The sequence below is a fragment of the Triticum urartu genome, chromosome 2A, assembly GCF_056163025.1.
Source record: "Triticum urartu cultivar PI428250 chromosome 2A, HENAU_Tu73, whole genome shotgun sequence".
NCBI lineage: Eukaryota > Viridiplantae > Streptophyta > Magnoliopsida > Poales > Poaceae > Triticum > Triticum urartu.
Window position 1 is genome coordinate 419,686,855 of NC_141874.1, and position 27,308 is coordinate 419,714,162.

Genomic DNA, 27,308 nt, shown 5'->3' on the forward strand with positions numbered 1-27,308 from the left:
TGAGCTTTCATACACTTATAGCTCTAGCATGGCAATCCCTACTCACTCACACTGATATCTATTGATGGGCATCTCCATAGCCCGTTGATACGTCTAGTTGATGTGAGACTATCTTCTCCTTTTTTGTCTTCTCCACAAGCACCATTCTATTCCACCTATAGTGCTATATCCATGGCTCACGCTCATGTGTTGCGTGAAGATTGAAAAAGTTTGAGAACATCAAAAGTATGAAACAATTGCTTGGCTTGTCATCGGGGTTGTGCATGATTTAAATATTTTGCGTGGTGAAGATAGAGCATAGCCGAACTATATGATTTTGTAGGTATAACTTTCTTTGGCCATATTATTTTGAGAAGACATAATTGCTTAGTAAGTATGCTTGAAGTATTATTATTTTTGTCGGAGTAATGGGCCACGGGTAGCCTAACCCGAGCCCTTGAGCCTTTCAAGACAACGGCGCCGGCTGCGCCCCTCAAAGACGTCAAGATAAAGACTCCGCCTTCTGGCGGCTGGTCTGCCAAGCGGACGACTGGTCGAAGGCGGCCGAGTTCCGGAGGGTGGCATCCCGACGGGCCGACTCCTAGAGAGCGGCCTCCAGAGAGGCCGGCTCCTAGCAGTCGGCCCATCGCGCCCTCAAAGTCTGCGCCCTCATCAAAGAGACAAGACGGGTACGGCTACAGTGCAAGCCTCCCCCCGAATCCAGGGACGGGCGTGGCCATAGTGCCCCGTACAGGCGGAGATCTGCGCACAACGCGGCACTATTGTCTCTCCCTCCATACGTCACACCTGACAGGCGGAGTAATGTTCCCACGAAGGCCTGTCAGCTATGACATGCAGACAGCGAGCCCTACCTAGCAGCCAGAGCCCTAAAGTCGGAGGAGGCTGGGGAAGCCAGACCTCGGAGGACCCGACTACTAGCAGGCGGGCAATCCCTCCCTTGGGCCCCATACGCCATCAACCAGATGAGACACGGAGTGGCAACAGTGATCGCCCACCAGGCGGCGGGACTGTAACCATGCCTCCCCGATCAAGCCTGCGTCATTAGCGTTACGGCTACAGTGATCAGCAGCCGACAAGACCCGCAAGCGACGGGAGCGGCTTGTCGGCTCCGTTCCAGACTAGGCGGCGGGCCCCAGCTGTTGGCCAAGAGGTCGGCGACCAGAGAGAATGACGACCGGGCCCTACGCCCCTCCAGATTACCATTGTACCCCCAGGAGGTAGGCCTATATAAACCCCCCAGGGCACCCATGCAAAGGGTTCGGCCCTGTTAGGACTAGACTCATACCTAGAGGAGGAGAGAGCGTGCCTGCCTTCTTCCACCTCTAGCAAACAGCTCGAGGAGCATCGTTGTACCACTTACACATTAGTGATCATGCGGAGACCCCGCAGAGCAGGACTAGGGGTGTTATCTCCTAGGAGAGCCCCGAACCTGGGTAAAGTACGCCGGCATACGTGTCTACGCCTCATCCCGCTTCCAGGCCATGGCCAGCATGTTTGGGACAGACCGTCCCGTATATTCCACGCCTGTAGAGAACATACGAGCTGCCCAGGCGGCAGCAGACGAGCTAGACAAGCTCGAGGGCGACGAGCGTCGCCACATGACGGAGCGAGTTCAGCAGCTCCTCGACGCGGCTGCTGAGCAGCAAGATGCCGGCTACCACACTGAATCGCCCAACCGGCAAAATGACGACCCACCACCTCACTGAGACCAAGGCGCGACGTACTAGACGCCGACTGGTGGCGTCCATGATGTAAGAGATAAGGAGCCGGCTGCCAGCCGCAGCCGGACTCACATCACCATCGAGCGCGACCAAGACGGCCGCCCAAGAGCAGTGCGATGGCGAGACGACTGCCCGCTACCTCCTCCCCACAGGGAGAGGCGCATCTTGCCGCCGCCTGTTGACCACCCATCACTCGGCGACCGCCTTGGCCGCCGAGAGGGAATCGGAGAAAATGATGCCCGCCACTAGATCGACCGCCTTAATCGGTCCCTAGCGCTAGAAGAGGAAGACAAGCTGGGTCCGCCTTGTTTTGGCCCCCACATCCGAGATGAGCCCTTTCCCAAAGGGTTCACTCTCCCAAGAGATACCCACAAGTACACCAGCTCTGTGAAGCCGGAGGACTGGCTGGTCGACTAATCCACAACCGTCAGCATCGCCAACGGCAAGAAGCGTGTTGCCATGAAGTACGTACCCCTCATACTCCAGGGCACGGCCCGGACATGGCTAAACAGCCTGAAGCCCCGCAGCGTCAATAGCTGGGTTGACTTTACTGAAGCGTTCATCCGCAACTTCACCAGCACATACAAACGACCGCCCAAGCCTCGCCAGCTCTCCCTGTGCATCCAAGGCCCCAATGAGTTGACTCGCGACTATCTCACACGCTGGGCCGAGCTGCGCAACTCTTGTGAGGGCGTGCACGAGGTGCAGGCCATCGAGCACTTCACTGTTGGGTGCCGAAAGGGCACCCTCCTCAACCACCAGCTCCTCTGCGACGAGCCAGCGACCCTTGGCGAGCTGCTAATCATAGCAGACAAGTACGCCATAGCCGACTCCTCCATGAAGGCGGAAATTCAAGTCAACGCGTCAGGCAAGGTGGCTCCCCAAGCCCCTCGGACCCCGGCTGGTGACGCCAGTCGGCGGCAGCAGCCGGACGACAACAGGCGCAAGGCTGCGCAGCCGGTTTCCACAAGCCAGTAGGTGGCAGAAGTTGAAGATCGACAACTAGAAGAGCAGCCTCATCCCAAGCGTCAGAAGGGCGGCAAGCCTAATTGGCTGCCCGCCTTCTCGTACGAGTAGACTCTTGACGCCCCCTGCAAGTTCCACAGCGGTGCGAAGCCGTCCAATCACACCACTCGGAAGTGCCATTGGCTCACCAGGATTGCCAAGGGTGACGGGCTCCAGCCCGCTCCCCCTGTCGCCCCCCCGCCTCGTCCCCCGCAGCAGCCGGCTGCTCGGCTAGTCGGCGCCGTGCAGGATGATTATCCCGAAGAGCAGGGGGCCTACGTCATGTTCACCAGCGTGGCCGATGATAGGCGCAGCAGGCGGCAGCAGCGGTTGGAAGTGAATGCAGTAGCATTAGAGACCCCAGAATTCATGCATTGGTCTTAGAAGCCCATCAGCTGGAGTAGAGACTACCACCCAGAGGTGATGCCCAGTCCCGGCTCCTATGCTCTGGTATTGGAAGCCACGTTTGCCACGGAGAGGCGAGCTACTTGTTTCTCCCAAGTTCTGATAGATGGCGGCAGCAGCATCAACATTCTGTACAAGGATACCATGGAGAAATTGGGAATCAAGCAGAGACACCTTCAGCCCAGTCGGACTGTATTCCATGGCATAGTTCGTGGCCTTTCCTGCTCACGAATCGGCAAGACTCAGATAGATGTCCTCTTTGGGGACAAAACTCATTTCCGCCGAGAGCCAGTCTGGTTTGAGGCAGTGGACCCTGAGAGCCCTTATCACACACTACTTGGCTGGCCTGCCTTGGCCAAGTTCATGGTGGTTCCCCACTATGCTTACCTAAAGATGAAGATGCCAAGCTCTAAGGGAATCCTGACCGTAGCAGGAGACTACAAGAAGTCGTCCTCCTGCACGGTGGAGAGCAGCCGGTTAGCCGAGTCTCTCGTGATTGCAGCAGAGAAACGGCTCCTTGACCGGGTTGTGGCAATGGCAGGCAAGCAGCCGGAAATGCCACCCGACCCCAAGGAGTTGGAAGCCGAGGGCTCGTTCAAGCCGGCGAAAGAGACAAAGAAGATACCTTTGGACCCAGAGTACCCGGAGAGGTATGTTGTCATTGGTGCGAACCTTGACAGTAAATAGGAAGGCGAGCTCGTCGATTTCCTCCGTGAGAATCGGGACATTTTCGCATGGTCCCCCAAAGACATGCCAGGTGTTCCGACAAATTTCGCCGAGCACAAGTTACACGTCCGATCTGATGCCAAGCCCGTCCGGCAGCCCTTGCGCCCCCTATCAAAAGAGAAAGGAAGAGTTGTTGGGGGAAGAGATACCCCGGCTCCTGGCAGACGGCTTCATCATGGAGGTGTTCTTCCCAGAATGGTTAGCCAATCCGGTCCTAGTGCTTAAGAAGAACAAGTAGTGGCGAATGTGCATTGATTATACCAGCCTCAATAAAGCATGCCCCAAAGATCCATTTGCTCTGCCCAGAATCGACCAAGTGATCGACTCCACAGCCAGATGCGAGCTGTTGAGTTTTTTGGATGCATGCTCCGGGTATCACCAGATCAAGCTGGACCCGGCCGACAGGATGAAGACCGCCTTCATCATGCCATTTGGATCCTTCTGCTACCTGACCATGACGTTCGGCTTGAGAAATGTTGGCGCCACCTTTCAGAGTTGCATGCAGAAGTGTCTCCTCAAACAACTCGACAGAAACGCTCATGTCTATGTAGACAATGTGGTGGTGAAGATAGAGAAGCATGGTACGCTACTGGAGGATCTTAGGGAGACTCTCGAGAACTTACGCCGATTTCAGATCAAGCTCAACCCAGAGAAGTGTGTCTTTGGGGTACCAGCCAGCCAACTTCTTAGCTTTGTGGTCTCAGAGCGCGGCATAGAGTGCCACCCTATGAAGATCAAGGCCATCGAGAGGATGGAGGTGCCCACCCGACTGCTGGATGTGCAAAAATTCACCGGCTGCTTGGCATCTATCAGCCGTTTCATCAGTCAGCTGGGCGAGAAGGCCCTTCCCCTGTATTAGCTCATGAAGAAAACCACCTTTTTCGAGTGGAACGACAAGGCGGATGAAGATTTTCTCCAGCTCAAGAAAATGTTGACCACCCCGCCTGTCTTGGCGGCCCCGACTCCTAAGGAGCCCATGCTCCTCTACATTGCTGCTACCAGCCAGGTGGTTAGCACCGTCATAGTGGTGGAACGGAAAGAAGAAGGCAAAGCCCTACTGAGGGAGTCCTGGATTAGGGGATCTCCGGACAGCCGGACTATATCCTTTGGCCGGACTGTTGGACTATGAAGATACGAGATTGAAGACTTCGTCCTGTGTCCGGATGGGACTCTACTTGGCGTGGAAGGCAAGCTAGGCAATACGGATATGCATATCTCCTTCTTTGTAACCGACCTTGTGTAACCCTAGCCTCCTCCGGTGTCTATATAAACCGAAGGGTTTTAGTCCATAGGACGATATACAATCATACCATAGGCTAGCTTTTAGGGTTTAGCCTCTCCGATCTCGTGGTAGATCAACTCTTGTACTACTCATATTATCAAGAATAATCAAGCAGGACGTAGGGTTTTACCTCCATCAAGAAGGCCCGAACCTGGGTAAAACATCGTGTCCCCTGCCTCCTGTTACCATCCGCCTTAGACGCACAGTACAGGACCCCCTACCCGAGATCCACCGGTTTTGACACCGACATTGGTGCTTTCATTGAGATGTCCTCTGTGTCGTCACCGTTAGGTTTGATGGCTCCTTCGATCATCGATAGCGATGCGGTCCAGGGTGAGACTTTTCTCCCTGGACAGATCTTTGTATTCAGCGGCTTCGCACTGTGGGCCAACTCGCTTGGCCATCTGGAGCAGATCGAGAGTTACGCCCCTAGCCACCAGGTCAGGTTTGGAAGCTTAAACTACACGGCCAACATCCGCGGAGACTTGATCTTCGACGGATTCGAGCCCCTGCCGAGTACGCCGCACGGTCATGATGAGCATGATTTAGCTCTACCATCGGACAATGTTTAGGAGACCGCACCGACAACCGCTCCGACCCTCAGTTCGGAGCCAATTGCACCATCCATGGACGGGTGGATAGACCCCGCCGCGGAGGCCGCACTCTCATCGGCGATCGAGCCAAGTATCGACCTTACCCTTCACGAGAGCCGTGACGCCAAACTGCCGGATTATTCCCCGGCCACGGACTCCGAACCGCCTGCGCCCGTGCCTATCGAATCCAACTGGGCGCCGATCATGGAGTTCACCTCCATGGATATCTTTCAGCACTCGCCCTTCGGCGACATACTGAACTCGTCAGGAGAGCCCTGGCCGGACCATGTCCGGCAGAATTGGGATGCAGATGACGAAGAGATTCGCCGCCGACCCACCACCCACTTAGTAGCCACTGTCGACGATTTGATCGACATGCTCGACTTCGACTCTGAAGGCATCGACAGTATGGACGATGATGCAGGAGACGAACAAGAACCACTGCCCACAGGGCACTGGACGCCCACTTCATCATATGATGTATACATGGTGGACACACCCAAAGAAAACGACGAATAAGAACGGAAGGACGCAACGAAGAGTTGTTCCCTCGAGAAGCAGTTAAAGCGGTGGCGTAAGCGCCGCTCCAAACCCTGCCTCGACAGAACCAGCGATCATATAAACCCAGCGATAGAGCAAGGCGAGCCAGCAGACGACAAACACAACATTGAACCATCGTCCGACCACGGCAACATGGAGAATCAAACCGAACAACCCGACTCCGTTGAAGATAACAATCCGGAAAACATCACACCGGTCAAGCACCCGGAGCAACAGAATACCCATAAAAGTCTTGTTGCCACTACGAGGAGTCTGAAAAAGCAGAAGCAAAGGCTCAGGGCTGCACAAGACACACTCAGAATCAGATGGAGTGAAGTACTCAACACTGAAGCGAAGTATGGCGGTAATCGCCACATCAAGAGCTACCCGAAGCGAAAGTTGCTACCTGAATTCGACGAGGAGGCCTTAGATCCCCCGCAATAAAAAAACTAAACAACCATCCGGTCGGATAGACGACCTCGTGGCCAACATAGAGCGGCAAACGACGCCGCACATAAGCCAGTACGCGATCCGCGCGAGGGCTCGCATCAAAAGGACGTCGCAACCAGATCCATCTACGGGCCACGCAAGTGCGCTCTAGCATGCAATGTAACACAACAAACATCCCAACACCACGGCACACCCAAATACAGGGGTGCCACACACCCACTATGTTCACCGATGAGGTGCTGGACCACGAATTTCTAGAGGGATTCAAACCTGTAAACATAGAGGTGTACGACGGAACGACAGACCCTGGGGTCTGGATTGAGGACTACATCCTCCATATCCATATGGCTCGACGAGACGATCTCCACGCCATCAAGTACTTACCCCTCAAGCTCAAAGGGCCAGCTCGGCACTAGCTTAAAAGCCTCCCCGAAAACTCCATTGGAAGCTGGGAAGAGCTCGAAGACGCTTTTCGGGAAAATTTTCAAGGGACCTATGTCCGACCACCGATGCAGACGATTTGAGTAATATAACTCAATAGCCCAGAGAGACAGCCCGAAAGCTTTGGAACAGGTTCCTCACTAAAAAGAACCAAATAGTCGACTGTCCGGACGCCGAAGCCTTAGCAGATTTTAAGCACAGCGTTCGACACGAATGGCTTGCCAGACACCTCAGCCAAGAAAAGCCAAGAACAATGGCCGCATTAACAAGCCTCATGACCCGCTTTTGCACGAGCGAGGATAGCTGGTTAGCCCGATGCAGCACCAGCGACCCAAGTACATCCGAAGTCAGGGACGAAAACGGGAAACCACGACGCAGCAAAAACAAGCGCCAGAATAAAGAAGAAAGCCCAAAGAGCACGGTGGTAAACGCCGGATTTAGAAGCTCTCAGCCAGGTCAACAAAAGCTGCCCTTCAAAGGCAACAGAGACAAACTGTCCAGCCTAAACAAGATTCTGGATAAAATATGTCAGATCCACAGTACCCTCGATAAGCCTGCAAATCATACCCATAGAGAATGTTGGGTTTTCAAGCAGTCCGGCAAGCTCAACGCCGAACATAAGAGGCAGGATACAACAAGCGAAGACGAGGACGAGCCTCGCAAGCAAAGCACTGGGGAACAGAAGAAGTTCCCACCAGAAGTCAAAATAGTAAACATATTACACGTGACAAAGGGGAGAAACAAAGCGGCACTCCTAGAGACACATGCCCCAGGGCCTATCACTGCGGAGTTCTGCCACTGGTCGTCCCAACCGATCACCTTCGACCATCGGGATTACTCGGCAAGTATCCGGCGTGCAGGATGGGCTGCCTTTGTATTAGACGCAATAATTGACAGATACCACTTCACACGAGTCCTGATGGACGGCAGCAGCAGTTTAAACCTGATATATCAGGACACAGTCCGCAAAATGGGGATAGACCCAACAAAAATTAGCCGCAACAATACTACCTTTAAAGGAGTAACGCCAGGCCCAGAGGCCCATTGCACGGGCTCCCTACTACTAGAGGTTATATTCGGCTTTCCCGATAACTTCCATAGCGAAAATTTAACGTTCCACATCGCTCCGTTCCAAAGTGGTTATCAAGCACTACTCGGACGCAAAGCTTTCGCTCGCTTTAACGCACGCATTACGCTTCTCTCATGCTTAAGATGCCCGGTCCACATGGCATCATTACAGTAAATGGAAATATTGAGCGCTCCTTGCGCGCGGAAGACCGTGTGGCTGCCTTGGCAGGTGCACAGTAAATGGCCTCACCAACTAAAGCATCTGACAGGTCGTTAAGACCACGGACGCGGTTGAACGAGTCCGGTGCAGCTATATGTAATTGATACATGTTTGATGACTATACCCCTATTACAATACAAGGGGCTCAATGCGCAAAACAAGTGGCAATTAGGCTCAACTTTACTCATCTTGAACTATACATGGTTTATTTAGTATAACCTACCTTTTTGGACGACAACTTTTCAACTAAGTTCCTCTCTTTTACAGATGACCATCGTGCTACACCCATCCAGGATACGGCACAACGGAGACACAGGCATAGACGTGCAGCAGGGACCCGTTCCAAGGATTCTTTTTAGATTAAGACCCTAGGTAAACCTTTTTTACTGTCTCTTGTTGATACACATCCCCCGGATTGTCAATACAATTGAGAAGGATGCTGATGTATTGGCATATGGCCACGTCGAAATATTGCACGTACCTGGACACCAGGGGCTTATTACAAAGGGCACTGCTTAAGCCTGGTTTACATCATAAAGACCGAATACCTTAGGGAGTGTTCGGCGTTGCGAGTTTGGCCCTATATGCATCAGCTCCGAATCATGTATTTGGTCAAATGTTGGGTTTGCCCGGCTCCTGTGTTTTGCTGCCTTACGTTCCGCTCTATCGGCTAAGGCGGCACTAGGAGAACTACTGCGATTGTGCCCTGGTTCATCCGGACGAGCACCTCAGTAGAGAAAGCCGAAAACTAACTGTCATGATATAGCATGAGACTGGTCAACCACTCGATGACCTAGCAGAATCTTTGGGATTCCTCCTCCTTAACGAGGGGTCATTTCCCGGCCAGGCATGTACGCCCCCCGAATTTGGATGAGTGCGGAGCCACCAGGGGCTATATAGTAGCCCCATTGTCAAACTCCTCTGGCTAAGTGAAAGTGTTAAAGCATTATAGTCTGATTGCCTAGTTCGCTGCGCTATCACCTCCTTAATGGACCAAGACGTTGGATCAAGTGTGAACATGCGTCTTTTGTGCACACCCCCGCATTATATGCGTGGGGGCTGAAGCCGACGACTGCCATCTTTCAGGTTATATACATATATACATAAACGGCCGCACAGGAGGCATCATAATACTTTCGGGCAAAAGTATAAATACAGCCTTGATAACCTCAATAAAACATTGTTTTTACAATGGGAATACATGTCACTCAAACATAATATTCTTCGAGCACTGAGCCTCTATCGAACGAGCGCCTTCAAGAACTTCTTCAAAGTAGTGCTCGGCAGGCACTCGGCCTATGGCCGAATCCTGTGCCGCAACAGTGGTGGCATCCATCTCCGCCCAGTATGTTTTGACACGGGCAAGGGCCATCCGCGAACCTTCTATGCACACCGACCTCTTTACAACATCGATGTGTGGCACAGCACCAAGGAATTGTTGCACTAAGCTAAAGTAGCTATTCGGCCTTGGCCCTCTCGGCCACAGATGATCCACAACGGACTTCATGGCAAGTCCGGATAATCTATGGAGCTCGGCCCACTCGGCCATTTGCTCATTCAACAGCAGCGGACAGGCTGGAGCATGAAACTGTGACCAAAACAGTTTTTCCACTTCCTGATCTTTCCGATCCTTGAAGTATTCAGCTGCATCAGCCGCATTTGCAGCCAAATCCATGTACGCTTCCGCAGAACTCCATAGCCAGTTCAGAGGAGCATACTTCGGATCTCTGAACTTAGTCAGCAACAAGAAGGGCTTCCCAGACACGATATCTGCAGCTTGATTCAGCTCCTCCTTCATCGCTCTAATTTTGGAGCAGGCTTCCTTGGCAGCCACCCGGGCCTTCTCCAGGTCCGTCGCCTTCGCCCGGTTTTCTTCTTCAAGAAGTTGGTAACTGTTAGCAGCATATTTTAACTCTACAGCCATCTTGGCTATTTTTTCCTTGCTCTCACAATGCGCGGCCTGTTCGGCCCTTAACTCTCCTGTAACGCCCTCGATGCGGCTATAGCTCCCATGTGTCGAGGCACGACTTAGAGACATAACCGCATTGAAAGCAATGTCGCAAGTCAGGCAATCATTACAACATCCCATGTAATACATAATAAAAGGGGAAGATAACATAGTCGGCTTACACTCGCCACGTTACATCAGAGTACACAAATAACATCCATCATACAAATCACTCATGGCCCGACTACGGCGCCAAAATAGAAAAGACCCCCAACATGCGACAAGGCCCTGAATCGATAACCCCAACTAGGCACCACTACTGATCGTCGGGAAAGGAAACATAATAACGCTGAGAGTCCTCGTCGAACTCCCACTTGAGCTCGTACTCGACACCTGGAGCGGAATCACCTGGACCTGCATCTGGAATTATCGTATCTGTGAGCCACAGAGACTCAGCAATTTCGCACCCTCGCGATCAAAACTATTTAAGCTTATAGGAAGGACAAGGCAAGTATGTGGAGCTGCAGCAAGCGACTAGCATATGTGGTGGCTAACTTATACGCAAAAGAGGGCGAGAAGAGAAGGCGAAGCACGAGCGAGAAGCTAAAGGGACAACCTACGCAAGCATTACTCCAACACCGTGTCCACTTCCCGGACTCCACCGAGAAGAGGCCATCACGGCAACACACGCAGTTGATTCATTTTAAATAATTAAGATTCAAGTTGTCTACAACCGGACATTAACAAATTCCCATCTGCCCATAACCGTGGGCACGGCTTTCGAAAGTTCAATCCCTGCAGGGGGGTCCCAACTTAGCCCATGACAAGCTCTCACGGTCAACGAAGGAAAAGACCTCCTCCCAAGACGTTCCGATCAGACTCGGTATCTCGGTAACTCAAGACACTTCGACAGGTTAAAACAAGACCAGCAACACCGCCCGAATGTGCCGACAAATCCCGATAGGAGCTGCACATATCTCTTTCTCAGGGCACACTCAGATGAGCGCTCCATACAACTAAAACCAAACCTCGAGTTTCCCCGAGGGGGCGCTGTACAGGACTCTAGTTTGGACCAACACTCAGAGGAGCACTGGCCCGGGGGGGGGTTAAAATAAGATGACCCTTGAGTCTGCAGAACCCAAGGGAAAGGAAAAAGGCTAGGTGGCAAACGGTAAGACCAAGGTTGGGCATTGCTGGAAAAGCTTTAATCAAGGCGAACTATCAAGGGGTTCCCATTATAACCCAACCGCGTAAGGAACGCAAAATCTGGGAACATAACACCGATATGACGGAAACTAGGGCGGCAAGAGTGGAACAAAACACTAGGCGAGAGGCCGAGCCTTCCACCCTTTACCAAGTATATAGATGCATTAAGATAACATAGCAATATAATGATATCCCAACAAACAAATAAAATATGTTCCAATAGGAACGGCTCCAATCTTCACCTGTAACTAGCAACGCTATAAGAGGGGCTGAGCAAAGCGGTAACATAGCCAATCAACGGTTTGCTAGGACAATGGTAGGTTAGAGGCTCAATCATGCAATTGGGAGGCTGACAAGCAAGTGGTAGGCATCGTAGCAGTGGCAAAGCAAAAGAGCGAGCAAACTAGCATAGCAAAGATAGTAGTGATTTCGAGTGTATGATCATCTTGCCTGCACAGTTGTCAAAGCTGACTGGATCCTCACAAGCAAACTCAACGGGCTCCTCGGTAGCGAAATCGTCTCCCGGCTCTACCCAAACAAGACAAACAAGCAACAAGGATACAATCAACCACGTGCAAGACCAAGCAATATGATGAAATGATGACATGCTATGCGGGATGCGATGCGGGATGCAAAATGCAAGATATGACAGGAAATGCATGAACCTGGCCTCAACTTGGAATTCCAAGGGTGCCACTGGATAGAGGGGATGAAATCGCTTGAAAACTATATAAAGATCATTGGAATCGGAGTTACGGTTTGGAAATGGCAAGCGTTTTACGATATGACACCGGTCTGCGATTTACAGCAAGTAGGCATCTAGACGCAACGAAATGAACATGCTACAGCCACCAAACGTGAAAACAAAATACATGGCAGTGATGTACACAAGATGGTTAACAAAACACTAGCACTGAGCCATAGGAAAATTCATCCATTAAGGGGTTCAAACAAGCATGGCAAAAATGAATATGCAAAACAGATTCCAGACTTAGTGAAATTAACACTAGCCTGAAATTTCAGATCACGAAGCCCTATTCGGAGCAGCAAAACAACATGATAGATAACCTGAACATGACAAGTAAGAACATGGCATGGAGGTAATCAACAAGCTTAACAAAAGACCCAAAGTGACCTGGGTTCAAAAGGGTTCACAAAATACCCTACCGAGCTCACGAACATAGCTCGAACACAATCAGTTTTCAGACTTAGTGAAAACTGAGACATGCTGAAATTATAACTCGCGAAGGCATATAGACGAGCTCGATGCACTCACTACTCTGCAAGTCATGGCAAGGCAAGCATATATCCAGAAAGAAGACACAATAGCTAGCTACACATGGCAAGAACAAAGGCATAGCATGTATGGAACACTAACGGTAGCATCGGCAAAATCGCAAACGAGTTGACGATCTGCCCAGATTAACAACGAAGCAAAAGTTGAGCTCGATTGAGTCAACCTAGAGCACTCCACAAATGCAAAAAAAGACATGGATGGATAGAGCATAACATAAATATCAAAACTCCATTACTGATCATCCTCAAAAGAGGCACGGATCACTAGGAAACAAGCTGGACATATAGCATCATGAACTAAAATATCCCAGACTTAGTGAAAATCACTAAGTCCCTGAAATCAGCAATCTCAGGTACCTCTCTTAGCAAGATTGCACAAGACAACACACACATCCTAAAAATGCATGGGTGGCACCTCTGGAAAGAAGACAAAATGCTTAACAATTCATCCCAAAGGGGAACAGGCATATCATGCATGAATTAAACATGGCAAAAATGACAAAAGTGCATGATGAACTAACGGATCTGCAATTTAACTCACGAAGCCTCCTTCTAACAGCACTTTTGGCATCAAGATGAACTCATATGCAAATGATGCAATGGAATGAAATGATGTACATGTAGAGACGAAGATTTTGATATATCATATGCCCAAAACGGAGCTACGGTTGCGGAGTTACGAGCAGTCAAACATCGCATAAAAAAAACTAGGGTTAGGAGATAAAAGTCAACCGGGGGATCCCAGATCCAGATCCAGATCGGGATCGGCACGCTTCCCGAGGCGGCGCCGGAGTTACTGTAGCAGCCGGCGGAGCTCTCCGGAGCCGGAGCTTGGGGAGGAGGCCGGCGAGGCGGGGCGAGGCCGGGGCGGCGGCGGTCGGCGGCGCCGGCGGGGGCGGCGTCCCGCGGCGGCGCGGCGAGGGGGCGGCGGGGCGAGGAGAGGCGGCGGCGTTGGCGGCGGTGGTGGCTCCGGCCACCGGAGCTACGGGCGGCGGTGGAGGCCGGTGGCCTCGGGCGGCGGCGGTCGGCGGCGCCGGCCACCTCTGGCCCGGGAGGAGGAGGAAGGGGGCCGGCGCGCGGGCCAGGCGGGCCCGGCGGCGGCGATGTGGGCCTCGGTCCACGTGGCGGCGCGAGAGTGGGTAGGCGGCGGCGGGGCGGACAACGTCCGGTGCGGGCGGACACGTCCGGCCCGGCGCGGGGGAAGATGGATCTGTTTTTTTTTAGGGTTTTGGACGGGGGAAGAGGAGATCCGAATGGAGGGGTGTATATATAGGCATAAGTGGAGCTAGGAGAGTCCAAATGAGGTGCGGTTTTCGCCCACGCGATCGTGATCGAACGCTCTAGGACATGGAGCTGAGTTTGGTGGGTTTTGGGCCAAATTTGGGGGGTGTTGGGCTGCAACACACACGAGGCCTTTTCGGTCCCTTGGTTAACCGTTGGAGTATCAAACGAAGTCCAAATGATACGAAACTTGACAGGCGGTCTACCGGTAGTAAACCAAGGCCGCATGGCAAGTCTCGTTCCAATCCGGAAATGTTTGAACCCCACACACAAAAGAAAGCTAGTAATGGCCACCGGAGGAGAACGAAGCGCCGGAATGCAAAACGGACAACGGAGAAAATGCTCGAATGCATGAGATGAATATGTATGCAAATGCAATGCACGTGATGACATGATAAGAGATGCACGGAAAAGAAAAACACACACGGAGACAAAGACCCGAACCCGAGAAATAAATATAACTTAACACCGGAAAGGGCAAGAGTTGGATACAAATAGGGAAAGTTACATCCGGGGTGTTACATCTCCGGCCGCCTTTAAAGAGGCCGCATTACTACTCCTTGATTGCTCCTTGGCTCGGGCAAGCTCCGCCCGAAGGGTCTCCACGAAGGCAGCTCCATCTGCAGTCACAACATATTAAAGATACTGTCATCATGCTGCTCTTCTTACGTGACAATCACCAGAAAAATCACCTACCCTGTGCCTCGTCAAGACGCTTGTTGACAAGCACGATGTCGGCATCTGCCGCATCTAGTTGCCGCTTTAATTCGGCAAACCCATCAGTCCGGCTGGCCACCGGAGCTTCAACTACCTGCACATACAGGCGGTCTGGTTATTACCTGGGACTATGATCCTCTGTTTGCCGCCGTTTTCGACGACAACCAGATTCTCAAGGGCTACTATCTACACAGGGCACATCTAAAAATGTGCGGTACTGTCAAAAATGTACATCATTTCACGTACCTCAAAACCCGTCAGTAGACTCATAAAGGCTTCATGCAACCCGCTTTTGGCGGACGAAATCCTTTCAATCACCATACCTATCAACGTACGGTGCTCTTCTGAGATAGTCGCTCGCTCTAGCAGATCCCTCAGTACGTCCGACTGCACACTAGACGGTGCCGGACTCTTTTGATTGCTCTCTTCAAGAGCCGAATACCGAGGACTTCGGGTGGCCATAGGATTACCTTCTGGCCTTGCCATATCAGGAGAAACCCTCCACGACGACACCTCGGGGTCGCCCGCCTCGTAAGGCGGTGTGGCAGGGGGAGGCGTTTCGCTCTCCATCATCTCTAGAAGAATATCCCCTGAAGACGAGCTCTATTGAGAAGGGCTAAGATCCAAACTGCAAGATAAATGCTTCGGTTATTTTCCTCAGAAGTAAAGCGAGATATGTTCATTATTAAGTACCCTTTTACTTACAGCTCGGTGGAGGGCTGATCCCCTTGAGGGCATAGTGCGGCCAGGGTAGCCCCCGAGGCAGGACCGTCCGGCGAAGATTTCTTCCCCCGTTTGGAGACCATTGTCTCCGGGTCCTCGGAGGCGGTCCTCTTCCTTCCCTGGGGAGAGGGAGTTTCAGTCCCTCCTCCCTGGCTAACCTCCTTCGCGGAGGTGCTAACCTCTTTATTCCCTTCATCTTCCTTTGAGGGCACTAGACAAGGTGCTGGCTCGAGCATCTTTTCCAGCACCGGATTGTCCAAGCCTCCAGGAAGGGGGACCGAACACCGGATCATCTTCGCCTTTGTTATCCAGTCCTGGTCAAAGAGCAATTCTTTAGAATGATGTCATGATAAATAAAAGGACAGTGTGTTCGGCCATGGGATTACTTACTTGGGCAGCGGGGCGGTTGCAGCTCAGGCCCACGTCCTCGGTAGTGTCCGGACACTATTTGGGGTCCGAAGAACGATTTGTACATCTCCTCGTGCGTCATGCCAAGGAAATTCTAAATAGTGTGCGGTCCTTCCGGGTTGAATTCCCACATGCGGAGGGGCCAGCATTTGCAGGGCTGGACTCGACGAACCAGCATAACTTGCATCACCATAACCAGACTGAAATCTCCCTCGAAGAGATCTCGGATACGGCTCTGCAGTATTGGCACGTCCTTGGCTAGACCCCAGCTCAGCCCCCTGCTGATCCATGACATCAGTTGTGGTGGAGGGCCCGAGCGAAAGGTGGGGGCAGCTACCCACTTGGCAGTGACGTAAAACCACTCCCTTTGCCACAATCCGGACACCTCTAGAAAGGAACCCATTGGCCATGAAGCGTCAGCAATTTTTCTTATTAGAGCACCTCCGCATGCTGCGTACTGCCCCTCGACCATCTTCGGCTTCACATCGAAGGTCTTGAGCCACAGGCCGAGGTGAGGGGTAATGCGGAGGATGGCCTCACAAACGACAATAAATGACGAGATGTGAAGAAGGGAATCCGGGGCCAGATCATGAAAATCCAGCCCGTAATAGAACATAAGACCCCTAACAAAGTGATCCAGAGCGAGGCCTAGTCCTCAGAGGAAGTGGGAGACGAACACAACGCTCTCGTTGGGTTCGGGAGTAGGGACGACCTGCCCTCGGGCGGGCAGCCTATGCGAAATTTCGACGGTCAAATATCTGGCCTCCATCAACTTCTTGATGTCCTCCTCCGTGACGAAGGAAGGCATCCACCGACCTGGAAGGCCGAATCCGAAGCACCTGACCTGGGCTTTGGGTGTTAGAACTCGAGGCGGGGGAAGGATTCGATTGAGCACGGGAGGGAAAAAAGAAAAAGCCTTGTCCCTTTATGAAGGGGATGAATATCAGGCATCCTCCTCGTGGCCGTTCGAGACTTACCTATGATCTAGGAGTCATACCAACAGGAACGGTTGGGTTACCCATGTTTGTATTGATGAGAATCCCGTGATAAGGGGAACACGATCTCTGCTTTGACAAGACGTGTCAAGAAACCGCCTTGCGTTATGTGCGGGGCTTGTTAAAGAAAAACGGCTCAAATAATTACCGGGCCGTGGCGTGATGTCATGCTGCCAAAACGTGTCAGCAGATTAGATTTGTGGAAATATTATTCTCTCTACGTGGCATGTGGAACTTATTTTGCAGGGTCGGACACTATCCTTGTATTCAAACTCTTCCGTGGTGTATTCAGAGGAGGAACCCTCCTTGCAATGCCGAAGACAACACTGCGCGCCAGACTCATCGTCATTGAAGCCTGGTTCAGGGGCTACTGAGGGAGTCCTGGATTAGGGGGTCTCTGGACAGCCAGACTATATCCTTTGGCCAGACTGTTGGACTATGAAGATACGATATTGAAGACTTCGTCCTGTGTCTAGATGGGACTCTACTTGGCGTGGAAGGCAAGCTACACAATACGGATATGCATATCTCCTTCTTTGTAACCGACCTTGTGTAACCCTAGCCTCCTCTGGTGTCTATATAAACCGGAGGGTTTTAGTCCATAGGACGATATACAATCATATCATAGGCTAGCTTTTAGGGTTTAGCCTCTCCGATCTCGTGGTAGATCAACTCTTGTATTACTCATATTATCAAGAATAATCAAGCAGGACGTAGGGTTTTACCTCCCTCAAGAGGGCCCGAACCTGGGTAAAACATCGTGTCCCCTGCCTCCTATTACCATCCGCCATAGACGCACAGTTCGGGACCCCCTACCCGAGATCCGCCGGTTTTGACACCGACACCTACCGATCCAGAGGACGGTGTATTACCTGAGCGAAGTACTGTCCGCCTCCAAGCAGAACTACCCCCACTATCAGAAGATGTGTTATGGCGTGCACTTTGCTGCCAAGAGACTGAAGCCGTACTTCCAAGAGCACCCAATCACTGTGGTCTGCACAGCTCCGCTCGCTGAGATTATTGGAAGTCGAGATGCCTCGGGCCGTGTGGCCAAGTGGGCCATAGATTTGGCCCCCTACACCATCTATTACCAGCCTCGCACCGCCATCAAGTCACAAGCACTAGCTGACTTCCTCGTCGACTGGGCCGAGACCCAGTACTTGCCGCCAGCGCCAGATTCCACCCATTGGCGGATGCATTTTGATGGTTCAAAAATGCGCACCGGTTTGGGGGCCGGCGTCGTCCTCACCTCCCCCAAGGACGACAAGCTCAGATATGTGCTGCAAATTCACTTTGCCGCCTCCAACAATGTTGCTGAATACGAAGCACTCATTCACGGGCTCCGGCTGGCCAAGGAACTCGGCATTCGCCAGATCCTGTGTTACGGAGACTCCGATTTGGTGGTCCAGCAGTCATCAGGCGACTGGCACGCAAAGGATGCAAATATGGCTAGCTATCGCTTTCTCATACAGCAACTCAGTGGATACTTCGAAGGGTGCGAGTTCCTTCATGTGCCAAGAAACGACAATGAGCAAGCCGACGCCTTGGCATGAATCGGCTCCACCCGGCAAGCAATACCAACCGGCATTGCCTTGCAACGACTCCTCAAGCCGTCCGTCAAGCCATCACCAGAGTCGGATTCCATATTTGTGCCGGCTCCTCCTGAAGTAGTCGGAACCAACTTGAGAGCCCCGCCAACCGACGCGGGAACTTCGGCGGACAACCCGGGGACTTCATCAACTCAGCAAGTGGTGGCCAACTCCAACCCACCGCCTCCTAGCCCAGCCGCCCTCGTACAGGTGGCAGTCCTGGTAGTCGAAGAAATTGCAGCACCTTCATGGGCCCAGCCAATCCTCAATTTTTTGGTGAAAAAAGAGCTGCCAACCGACGAGATCTCGGCCTGGCAAGTGCAACGCCGGGTGGCAGCATACACCATAGTCAATAGAGAGCTTGTGAGGCGCAGTGTCACTGGTGTTTACCAGCACTGCGTCGAGCTAGAGCAAGGCCATACAATCCTCAAACATATCCATCAGGGCGAGTGTGGTCACCACGCGGCCTCAAGGGCTCTGGTGGCCAAGGCTTTCCGCCATGGTTTTTTCTGCCGACTGCCCTAGAAGACGCCAAGGACTTGGTCCAGAAATGCAAAGGGTGCCAGAAGTTTCGTTCAAAGCCTCACTAGCCGGCTTCTGCACTCAAGACTATTCCCATCGCCTGGCCCTTTGCCGTCTGGGGCCTGGATATGGTGGTACCATTCAAGACAGCAAGAGGTGGCTTGACTCATCTGCTTGTCGCGGTGGACAAGTTCACCAAGTGGATAGAAGCAAAACCAATCAAGAAGTTGAATGGTCCGACTGCTGTGACTTTCATCTCCGACATCACCATCTGGTATGGCATACCACACAACATCATCACCGATAATGGCACGAACTTCGGCAAAGGTGCCTTGGCCCGTTTCTGCGCGACGCAGGGCATCCGACTGGACCTAGCGTCTGTTGCCCATCCGCAGTCAAACGGCCAGGTGGAGCGAGCAAACGGCCTCATTTTATCTAGCATCAAGCCCCGACTGGTCGAGCCTCTTGAGCGGTTGGCCGGCTGCTGGCTCGACGAGATTCCGGCCGTCCTCTAGAGCCAGCGTACACTCCGAACAAGTCAACTGGCTTTACGCCTTTCTTTCTCGTCTACGGTGCCGAAGTCGTCATCCCGACGGACATAGAATTTGACTCCCCTCGAGTCACCATGTACACCGAAGAGGAGGCAGAAGAAGCACGACAAGACGGCATCGATCTGCTGGAAGAGGGCCGGCTGTTGGCACTCAGCAGGTCCACCATCTACCAGCAGAGCCTACGTCGATACTACAACCGAAAGGTCAAGCCAAGATCCTTCCAAGAAGGAGACCTTGTGCTCCGGCTGATCCAGCGAACAGCCGGCCAACACAAGCTCTCGGCACCTTGGGAAGGCCCCTTCATCATCAGCAAGGTGTTGGGTAACGACTCCTACTACCTCATCGACGCTCAGAAGCCTCGAGCACGCAAAAGAGATGACTCCGGCAAGGAGACGGAGTGACCATGGAATGCGAACCTTCTTCGAAGGTTTTACAGCTAAAAAGCAGTATGTATAACGATGACTTTTGTATTAAGTACAAAGACTCCGGGTCCCCCGAGAAGAGCTCAGGGACTGCCCTCTTTTGTCTATATGATAAGTGTTAGGCCTGTCATTCGTGTTATTTCATTAATCTGTCTGGCACAGGGTTCGACCAGTCGACCCGGGGACTTGCCGCCTTGTACTATGAGATGCTTACTGCAGCCGGACAAGTAGTGTGTTGGCACCCTAGCTTTCTCCTGCCAGAGGCCGCAGCCTGCAGAGCAGCTGTTCGGCCGACAGGAGTCAAGGCGAAAAGGGCGCCTGCATGAAAAATGGTTAAGGACTTAAGGCATTTACATAGTTCAAGACGGCTTCTCGCCTCACCAACCGGTTGCCGAGCAACCGGCCGGCCGGTTTTTACTTAACTTGCCAAGAAAACTCTAGCCAGCCAAGTACTTGCCTTCCCAAAAGTAGCTAAGTACTTAACCCAGCCACAGTCCGCAGAGCGGCTGTTCGGCTGGCAAGACGGCAACCAAGGGAAGGCGGCAAACGAAAAAGACAAAAGAGTAGAAGGCAAGGAAAGGTAGAACTCGGATAAAATATTTACACATCAAAGGCCCTTGGACGACATCCAACATAAGTTTCAAATACACCCCGCGGGTGGAATTGTGAGAAGCTAACAAAGTTCGCTGAGGCTAATAAACAGGGAGAAATAAAAAGTAAAGTGGCAGCCTAGGGATCGGCGGACGGGTTCAGCGGAGTGGTGGAGTCGGTGGCGCCGGCTAGACGAACGGCCGGCTGGTCGGTCCCCGCTTGGTCCCCTCCAACTTCAGTCGGCTCATTCGGGTGCGGTTCGTTGCTGGAGGCGCGGTCGAGTTGGGGCTGGCCATCCGCTTCGTCCTCTGGCGCCTCCTCTTCGCCTTCGTCCTCCTCCTCGTCTTCTCCCTCGTCACTGGAGTCGATCACCTCGGCCGAGTCCTCGCCCTCCTCTTGGTTCAGCCCGAACCATTCTGGCGGCACCTCGCCGCCGTCCTCAGCCGGCCCTGGGATGAAGACTCCGGTGTCGGTATACTCGGCGATGGCCGCCGCCCTCTTGACAAGTTCGCCCTCCACCGCCACAAGCTCCTCCTGGGCCTCCTGTCGGAACGTGGTCAACTGGGCTAGATCTACCCCAGGGTAGCATGCCTTGACGAACTCCAAGGCTTGGCGCGCTCCGACCCGGGCCGAGGAGCCCTTCCATGCCTCAAGGCGGTCAGCCGCCACCTCCAGCCAGTCGGCAGTCCGGCTGGAGGTGTGTGGGGCCGGCCTGTCGGACCACAAGGCGGCAATCGCCTGGGCGCCGACACGCTGAAGGCGGCGCAACATCCGATGAGTCGGCCGAAGATGGGTCTGGATGCTGAGAAGCTGCTCACGAAAGGTGCGAGGGGCATTGGCGGTGATCCGCTCACCTTCCGCCCTTCGTTCTTCACGGCCAGCCTCGATAGCCTGGTTGGCGGCACCAAAGTGGCCTGGGAAAAGTCTGCCAGGACTAAGCAAAAGAGTCAGAACAAGAAGAGAAGAAGCCGGCTTGGCTAGAGGCTGGCGACTTAAAAAGAAAAGTAAAGGAGGTCGCATACCGTCAACCATATCCTCGATTTCGCCAAAGCCGGCCGTCAGCATCGCCTCCTTGTCGGTCCAGGCAGAGCGTTCGATCTCGAACTCGGCGAGAAGACCCGCCTCCTTGTCCTCCGCCTCCTTCTAGGCCATCTGGAGAAGGCCCGCCTGCTCCGCCAGCTGTGTGGCCAGCCGGTCACAATCTTCAGCCAGCTTGCTACAGACCACCTCTTTGGCATGCATCGCGGCGTTGGCTTCGCCCAGTTGCCTTTTGAAGGATGGCGCTGGCCTCTACCAAATCAGAAAAAGATGGAAACGACAACAATCAGCAAGAAAGATGTAGCTCCAGGAAGATCTAGCCCGACTGCTCAGCAGTCGGCCCGGATCCCGGGCACTACAGCCCGCGGGTGCGCCAGCGTGCCCCCGCAGATAGAAGAGGACTTACTCCGGCTCTCTGACAAGTCGGCGGCGCATTGGTCCAACTCCTGGACTCTGGAGTTGAAGGCGGCCGCGCGGAGGTTATGATAGTCATGCAGCAAATATATTAGTACTCGGAGCTTACGAGTTAGAGTTCCGGGCCGCCTGCTCAGCAGCCTGCCCTAAACTCGGGGACTACACCCAGTGGGTGCGCTGGCGCGCCCCCATGAAGCAATACAAAAATTGAAAATAAAGGAGCAAGAGGTATACCCAGATGGCCTCTCACGACTCCAGGAACACTTTGTTGCAACGCTTGAGAGCATCAGCCTCGGCGCGGAGTTTGGCTTGGACCTCCAGGACCGCCTTGTTCAGGTGGGTCATCCCGCCTCCCCGCGCCCATGCAGCGGGCGTAGCGCTCGTCGCCTCGGTGTCCAGGATGGAGGAGCTCGCGGCACCGACCTCTAGTGGGTGTGGTGCCGAGGCCGCCTTCGCAGGCCAGCGGCGCAAGGGTGTGCGGGCCCCGAGAGTCAGGCCCGTCACCATCTCATTTCCGGCTGGCGGCACCGGTGGGTCGACCGGCTGCTTGTCTCGCGCCTCCTCAGAAGGTGGTGGCGGGGGCACGATTACATTCGGAATGACGACGTCGCCGCCCTCCGTCTCCATGATAGGGTGCTCGCCGCCGGTTTCCCCAGTCTGTGCCACAAACTCCGGTGGTGGCGGCCCAGAGTTTAGGGGGACGACGAACGTTGCCGACTGACGGCACGCGGCTTCTTCAGCCCGCTTCTTCGCCGTATTAGCGGCCTCGGCCTCCGCCAGCTTCTTCAGGGCGGTGGCCTCCGCCTTGTCCACCTCCGCCTTCTCCAGGCGGGCGGCCTCCTCGCGCACCTCCCGCGTGTTCCGCTCTGTCACCTCCCGGAGGTCGGCGGTCGGATCGATCCGCCAGTGGTGCTGGAGGTCTCCGCCGAGCTCACGATGGAGGCGGCGGCCGACTTCTCAAGAACGAGCGGGGCCCTAAATCAAAGGGAACGGAGTAGAGAAGACTCAGATGAGATCGGCAAGAAAAAAGAAAGTACGAAGGAAGTCAGACCTTACGCAGAAACCAGCGGCGACGTCTTCACCACCTTGCGGAAGCGGTCGGCTTTCGCAGACGCTTCGTCCCGCTTGGTTGCCGCAGCCGAGCCCCTAGGTTTCTTTAGTTGGCTTCCAAACAGGCTCGGCCCGGGTCTGCGCTTATGTGCGCCGCCTCGGGCTCCCACGCGCCAGACGAGCTCGCGCCCTGCTGGTCGGAGCCCGGCTGGCGATGCGGGATGACTTCCCCCGCGTCGTCATCTGGCCAGTTCTCGAGGCTAGCTCCGAGCCCCGAGCCGCCCGTAGCACCGGCTCCTCCCTCGGCGTCGTCTGCCAAAGCCGCCGCTCCCAAGTCAGGGTCATCTACGTCACTCTCCGCTCGATCAAGGAGAAATCGGCGCTCCAGCCCTGCGGCGTCGGCTGCCGGCTGGAGGAGGGTGCTCTGTCCAAAGAGCTGACTGGACAGATTAGGCAAATGGAACCCGGCAAAGAGGAAGAAAAACAGAAGGAAGGGAAAACTACCATAGGCAGGGGGTTGGCACGGGAATACGGCTCCTTGCCAAACTGCCACTCCTCCGTGAGCTTGAAGTTGCCAAGGTAGTTCGCCATGTGAGCTACCTCTGCGTGAGGCATCTCTTTGGTGCACAGCCGGCTTGGATCCCGATGACCGCTCATCTGACTTATCATGTGAGGGCGGCCCTGGAGTGGGAGCACCCGGCGCTCCACGAAGGCGGACAGCAAGTCAGACCCGGTCAGGCCCTCCGACTGTACCATCACCCGGAGTTGTGCTACGGCGGTGACTCCCTAAGGCGACAGCGTCTTGGCCCAGTACGACCAGTTAGGCCGCTTCCTAGTCGGCGGGCCGGCAACATAAGCCGGCAGGTTGAACCAGTCACCCTCCGCGAAGATGCTCTTCACGTAAAAGTACGACTGCTGCAACAACTTCACCGATTGGATCAGCCTGATGGGAGGAAATGGATTGTCGGCCCCCGGCCTCCGCACCGCAATGAAGGCGCCGCACTGAGCTGGCACCCCCGTGTCGACGGTGCCAAGCTTGGTGTAGAAGAACTCCCCACAGAGCTCAATGGTGGGGAGGACGTCGAGGAAGCCTTCGCACAAGGTGACGAAGGCGGACAGCAGCACCACCGTGTTCAGGGTAAGGTGGTGCGGCTGGAGATTGTAGAATTCGAGGAAGGCTCAGAGAAAGCCGCTCGCCGATAGTCTGAGGCCGCGCAGGCAGTGCGAGCAGAAGATGACCCGCTCGCCCTCCTCTGGCGCCGGTGATATCTCCCCCTTCAGCGCGAGACGAACCCCCACGTAGTCCGCGCGGGGCAGCCACCGTGCCTGGCGGAGGAAGTCGATGTGGTCCTCATGAACTACGGAGCCGTCCCAGGCTCCGGCGCGCACCATGCGGGACGATGAGCGGACGGACGAGCTCGATGGAGACAAGCTGCGGCGGCGCTTCGGCAAGGCTCGGGCGCTGCAGCAAGGAGAAGGAGAAATGGAAGAAAGAGTGGGCGGAGGGGCGTGCGTGGGTTCCTGCTTCCTCTCCTCCCCCTACTTATAGCCTACGGGCTACGAAGCCGAGGAGGTGGGCGTGGGAACATGGGATTAACTGTGCCCACGACCCCACGTCCCCACCTTTACCGCGCGAATATCACGGGCATTAACTTCCCGGAGAAGCCCAACCGCCTACCTCGGCTATCGCGGATCCGCTCGCCACCCGAGGCCCGGTTGTGGCGGGCCTGGCCTGCGGTCGCGTCCCATCATGCACGTGGGCTGGCAGGCCGACCTGGCCAGCCAACGCCACGTGGCATACCCGCGGTAGACGGCAGGCAAAGAAGCTTATCAAGCACGCCGCCCGATTCCCACCAACGCATTCCAAATCCCAGAAGAATCCAACCGGACGCAACCAATTCCCGCCATCCGGCTCCACATAAGTCAGACGAACTTCCTTCAGGGCACCCAGAAGAGGAAACTGTTGAGGCTCCCCGGCTCCTCAACCGTGGCCCCTCACCAGCTTCGGGGACTACTGTCGGTGTAATGGGCCACGGGTAGCCTAACCCGAGCCCCCGAGCCTTTCGAGACAACGGGGCTAGCTGCGCCACTCAAAGACATCAAGATAAAGACTCCGCCTTCTAGCGGCTGGTCGGCCAAGCGGCCAACTGGTCGAAGGCAGCCGAGTTTCGGAGGGTGGCATCCCGACGGGCCGACTCCTAGAGAGTGGCCTCTAGAGAGGCCGGCTCCTAGCAGTCGGCCCATGGCACCCTCAAAGTCTGTGCCCTCATCAAAGAGACAAGACGGGTACGGCTATAGTGCAAGCCTCCCCCCCCCCCCGAATCTAGGGACGGGCGTGGCCATGATACGTCTCCAACGTATCTATAATTTATGAAGTATTCATGCTATTATATTATCAACCTTGGATGTTTTATATGCATTTATATGCTATTTTATATGATTTTTGGGACTAACCGATTAACCTAGTGCCCAGTGCCAGTTTCTGTTTTTCCTTGTTTTTGAGTTTTACATAAAAGGAATATCAAACAGAGTCCAATTGACGTGCCAATTTTTGACAATTTTTTATGGACCAAAAGAAGACCCCAGAGTAAAAGAGTTGGGAGAGGAGAGTCTCGGGGCGTCCACGAGGGTGGGGGGCGCGCCCACCCCCCCAGGCGTGTGGTCCTGCCTCGTGGACGCCTTGGGCACCTCCTTGACGTGAGACTGACGCCAAAAATTCCTATAAATACAGAAACCTCGGAAAATTAACCTAGATCGGGAGTTCCGCCGCCAGAAGCCTCCATAGCCACCGAAAACCAATCTACGACCTCTCTGGCACTCTGCCGGAGGGGGCCATCGTCACCGGAGGGCATGGAGGAGGATCCCTGAGGGGCCATCATCACCATGAAGGCCAAGGACCAGAGGGGGAACCTCTCCCCATCTAGGGGGAGGCCATGGAGGAGGAAGCACGAGGAGGAGAACCTCTCCTTCTCTCTCTCGGTGGCACCGGAGTGCCATTGGGAGGGGAATCATCGCCGCGGTGATCGTCTTCATCAACATCACCATCATCACCACCATCCTCATCTCTTTTACGTGGTCCACTCTCCCGCACCCCACTGTAATCCCTACTTGAACATGGTGCTTTATGCCACATATTATGATCCAATGATGTGTTGCCATCCTATGATGTTTTGAGTAGTTATCCTTTGTCTTTGGGTTGATTAATGTTCTAGATTGGTATGAGTTGTATGTTTTACTTTGGTGTTGTCCTATGGTGCCCTCCGTGTCGCGCAAGCGTGAGGGATCCCCGCTGTAGGGTGTTGCAATACGTTCATGATTCGCTTATAGTGGGTTGGTGAGTGACTGAAACACAAACCCGAGTAAGGGGGTTGTTGCGTATGGGGAAAAAGAGGACTTGATGCTTTAATGCTATGGTTGGGTTTTACCTTAATGATCTTTAGTAGTTGCGGATGCTTGCTAGAGTTCCAATCACAAGTGCATATGATCCAAGTAGAAAAAGTATGTTAGCTTATGCCTCTCCCTCATATGAAACTGCAATAGTGATTACCGGTCTTGTTAACGATTGCCTAGGACAATTCCGCACACCGATCCACCATTATTCCACACTCGCTATTTATAATATTTAGTAATATATTCTAACTTCATGATAACAACACCTACTTTTATACTTTAGCTCTCCGAAATCATACAAAGTTATCCTCTTCATACCCACAACCTAGTTTTATTTCCCATTGCTAGTTGTAAGCAAACGTTCGGTGTATGTAGAGTAGTATAAGTGGCAGGTAGGGCTTGAGAGAATATTGATCTTACCTTTAGCTCCTTGTGGGTTCGACAGTCCATACTTATCACTTCCACCTTTGGAAATTGCTACGATGATACCTTGCACTTGGGGATTATCAGGCCACAGTGCCCCGTACAGGCGGAGATCTCCGTACGACGCGGCACTGTTGCCTCTCCCTCCATACGTCACACCTGACAGGCAGAGTCCTATTCCCATGAAGGCCTGTCAGGTACGACTTGTAGACGTCGGGCCCTACCTGGCAGCCAGAGCCGTGAAGTCAGAGCAGGCTGGGGCAGCCGGACCTCGGAGGAGCCGGCTACCAGCA

General features: G+C 53.8%; 1 protein-coding gene across 1 annotated transcript; it reads left to right on the forward strand.

The window, feature by feature from the left end:
* The first annotated feature begins 3,149 nt into the window (after positions 1-3,149).
* LOC147985322 (uncharacterized) lies at positions 3,150-3,818 on the forward strand. Its single transcript, XM_087541513.1, has one exon. It carries the CDS (start codon positions 3,150-3,152, stop codon positions 3,816-3,818), a length of 669 nt encoding a protein of 222 aa, XP_087397639.1.
* Positions 3,819-27,308: the final 23,490 nt, after the last annotated feature.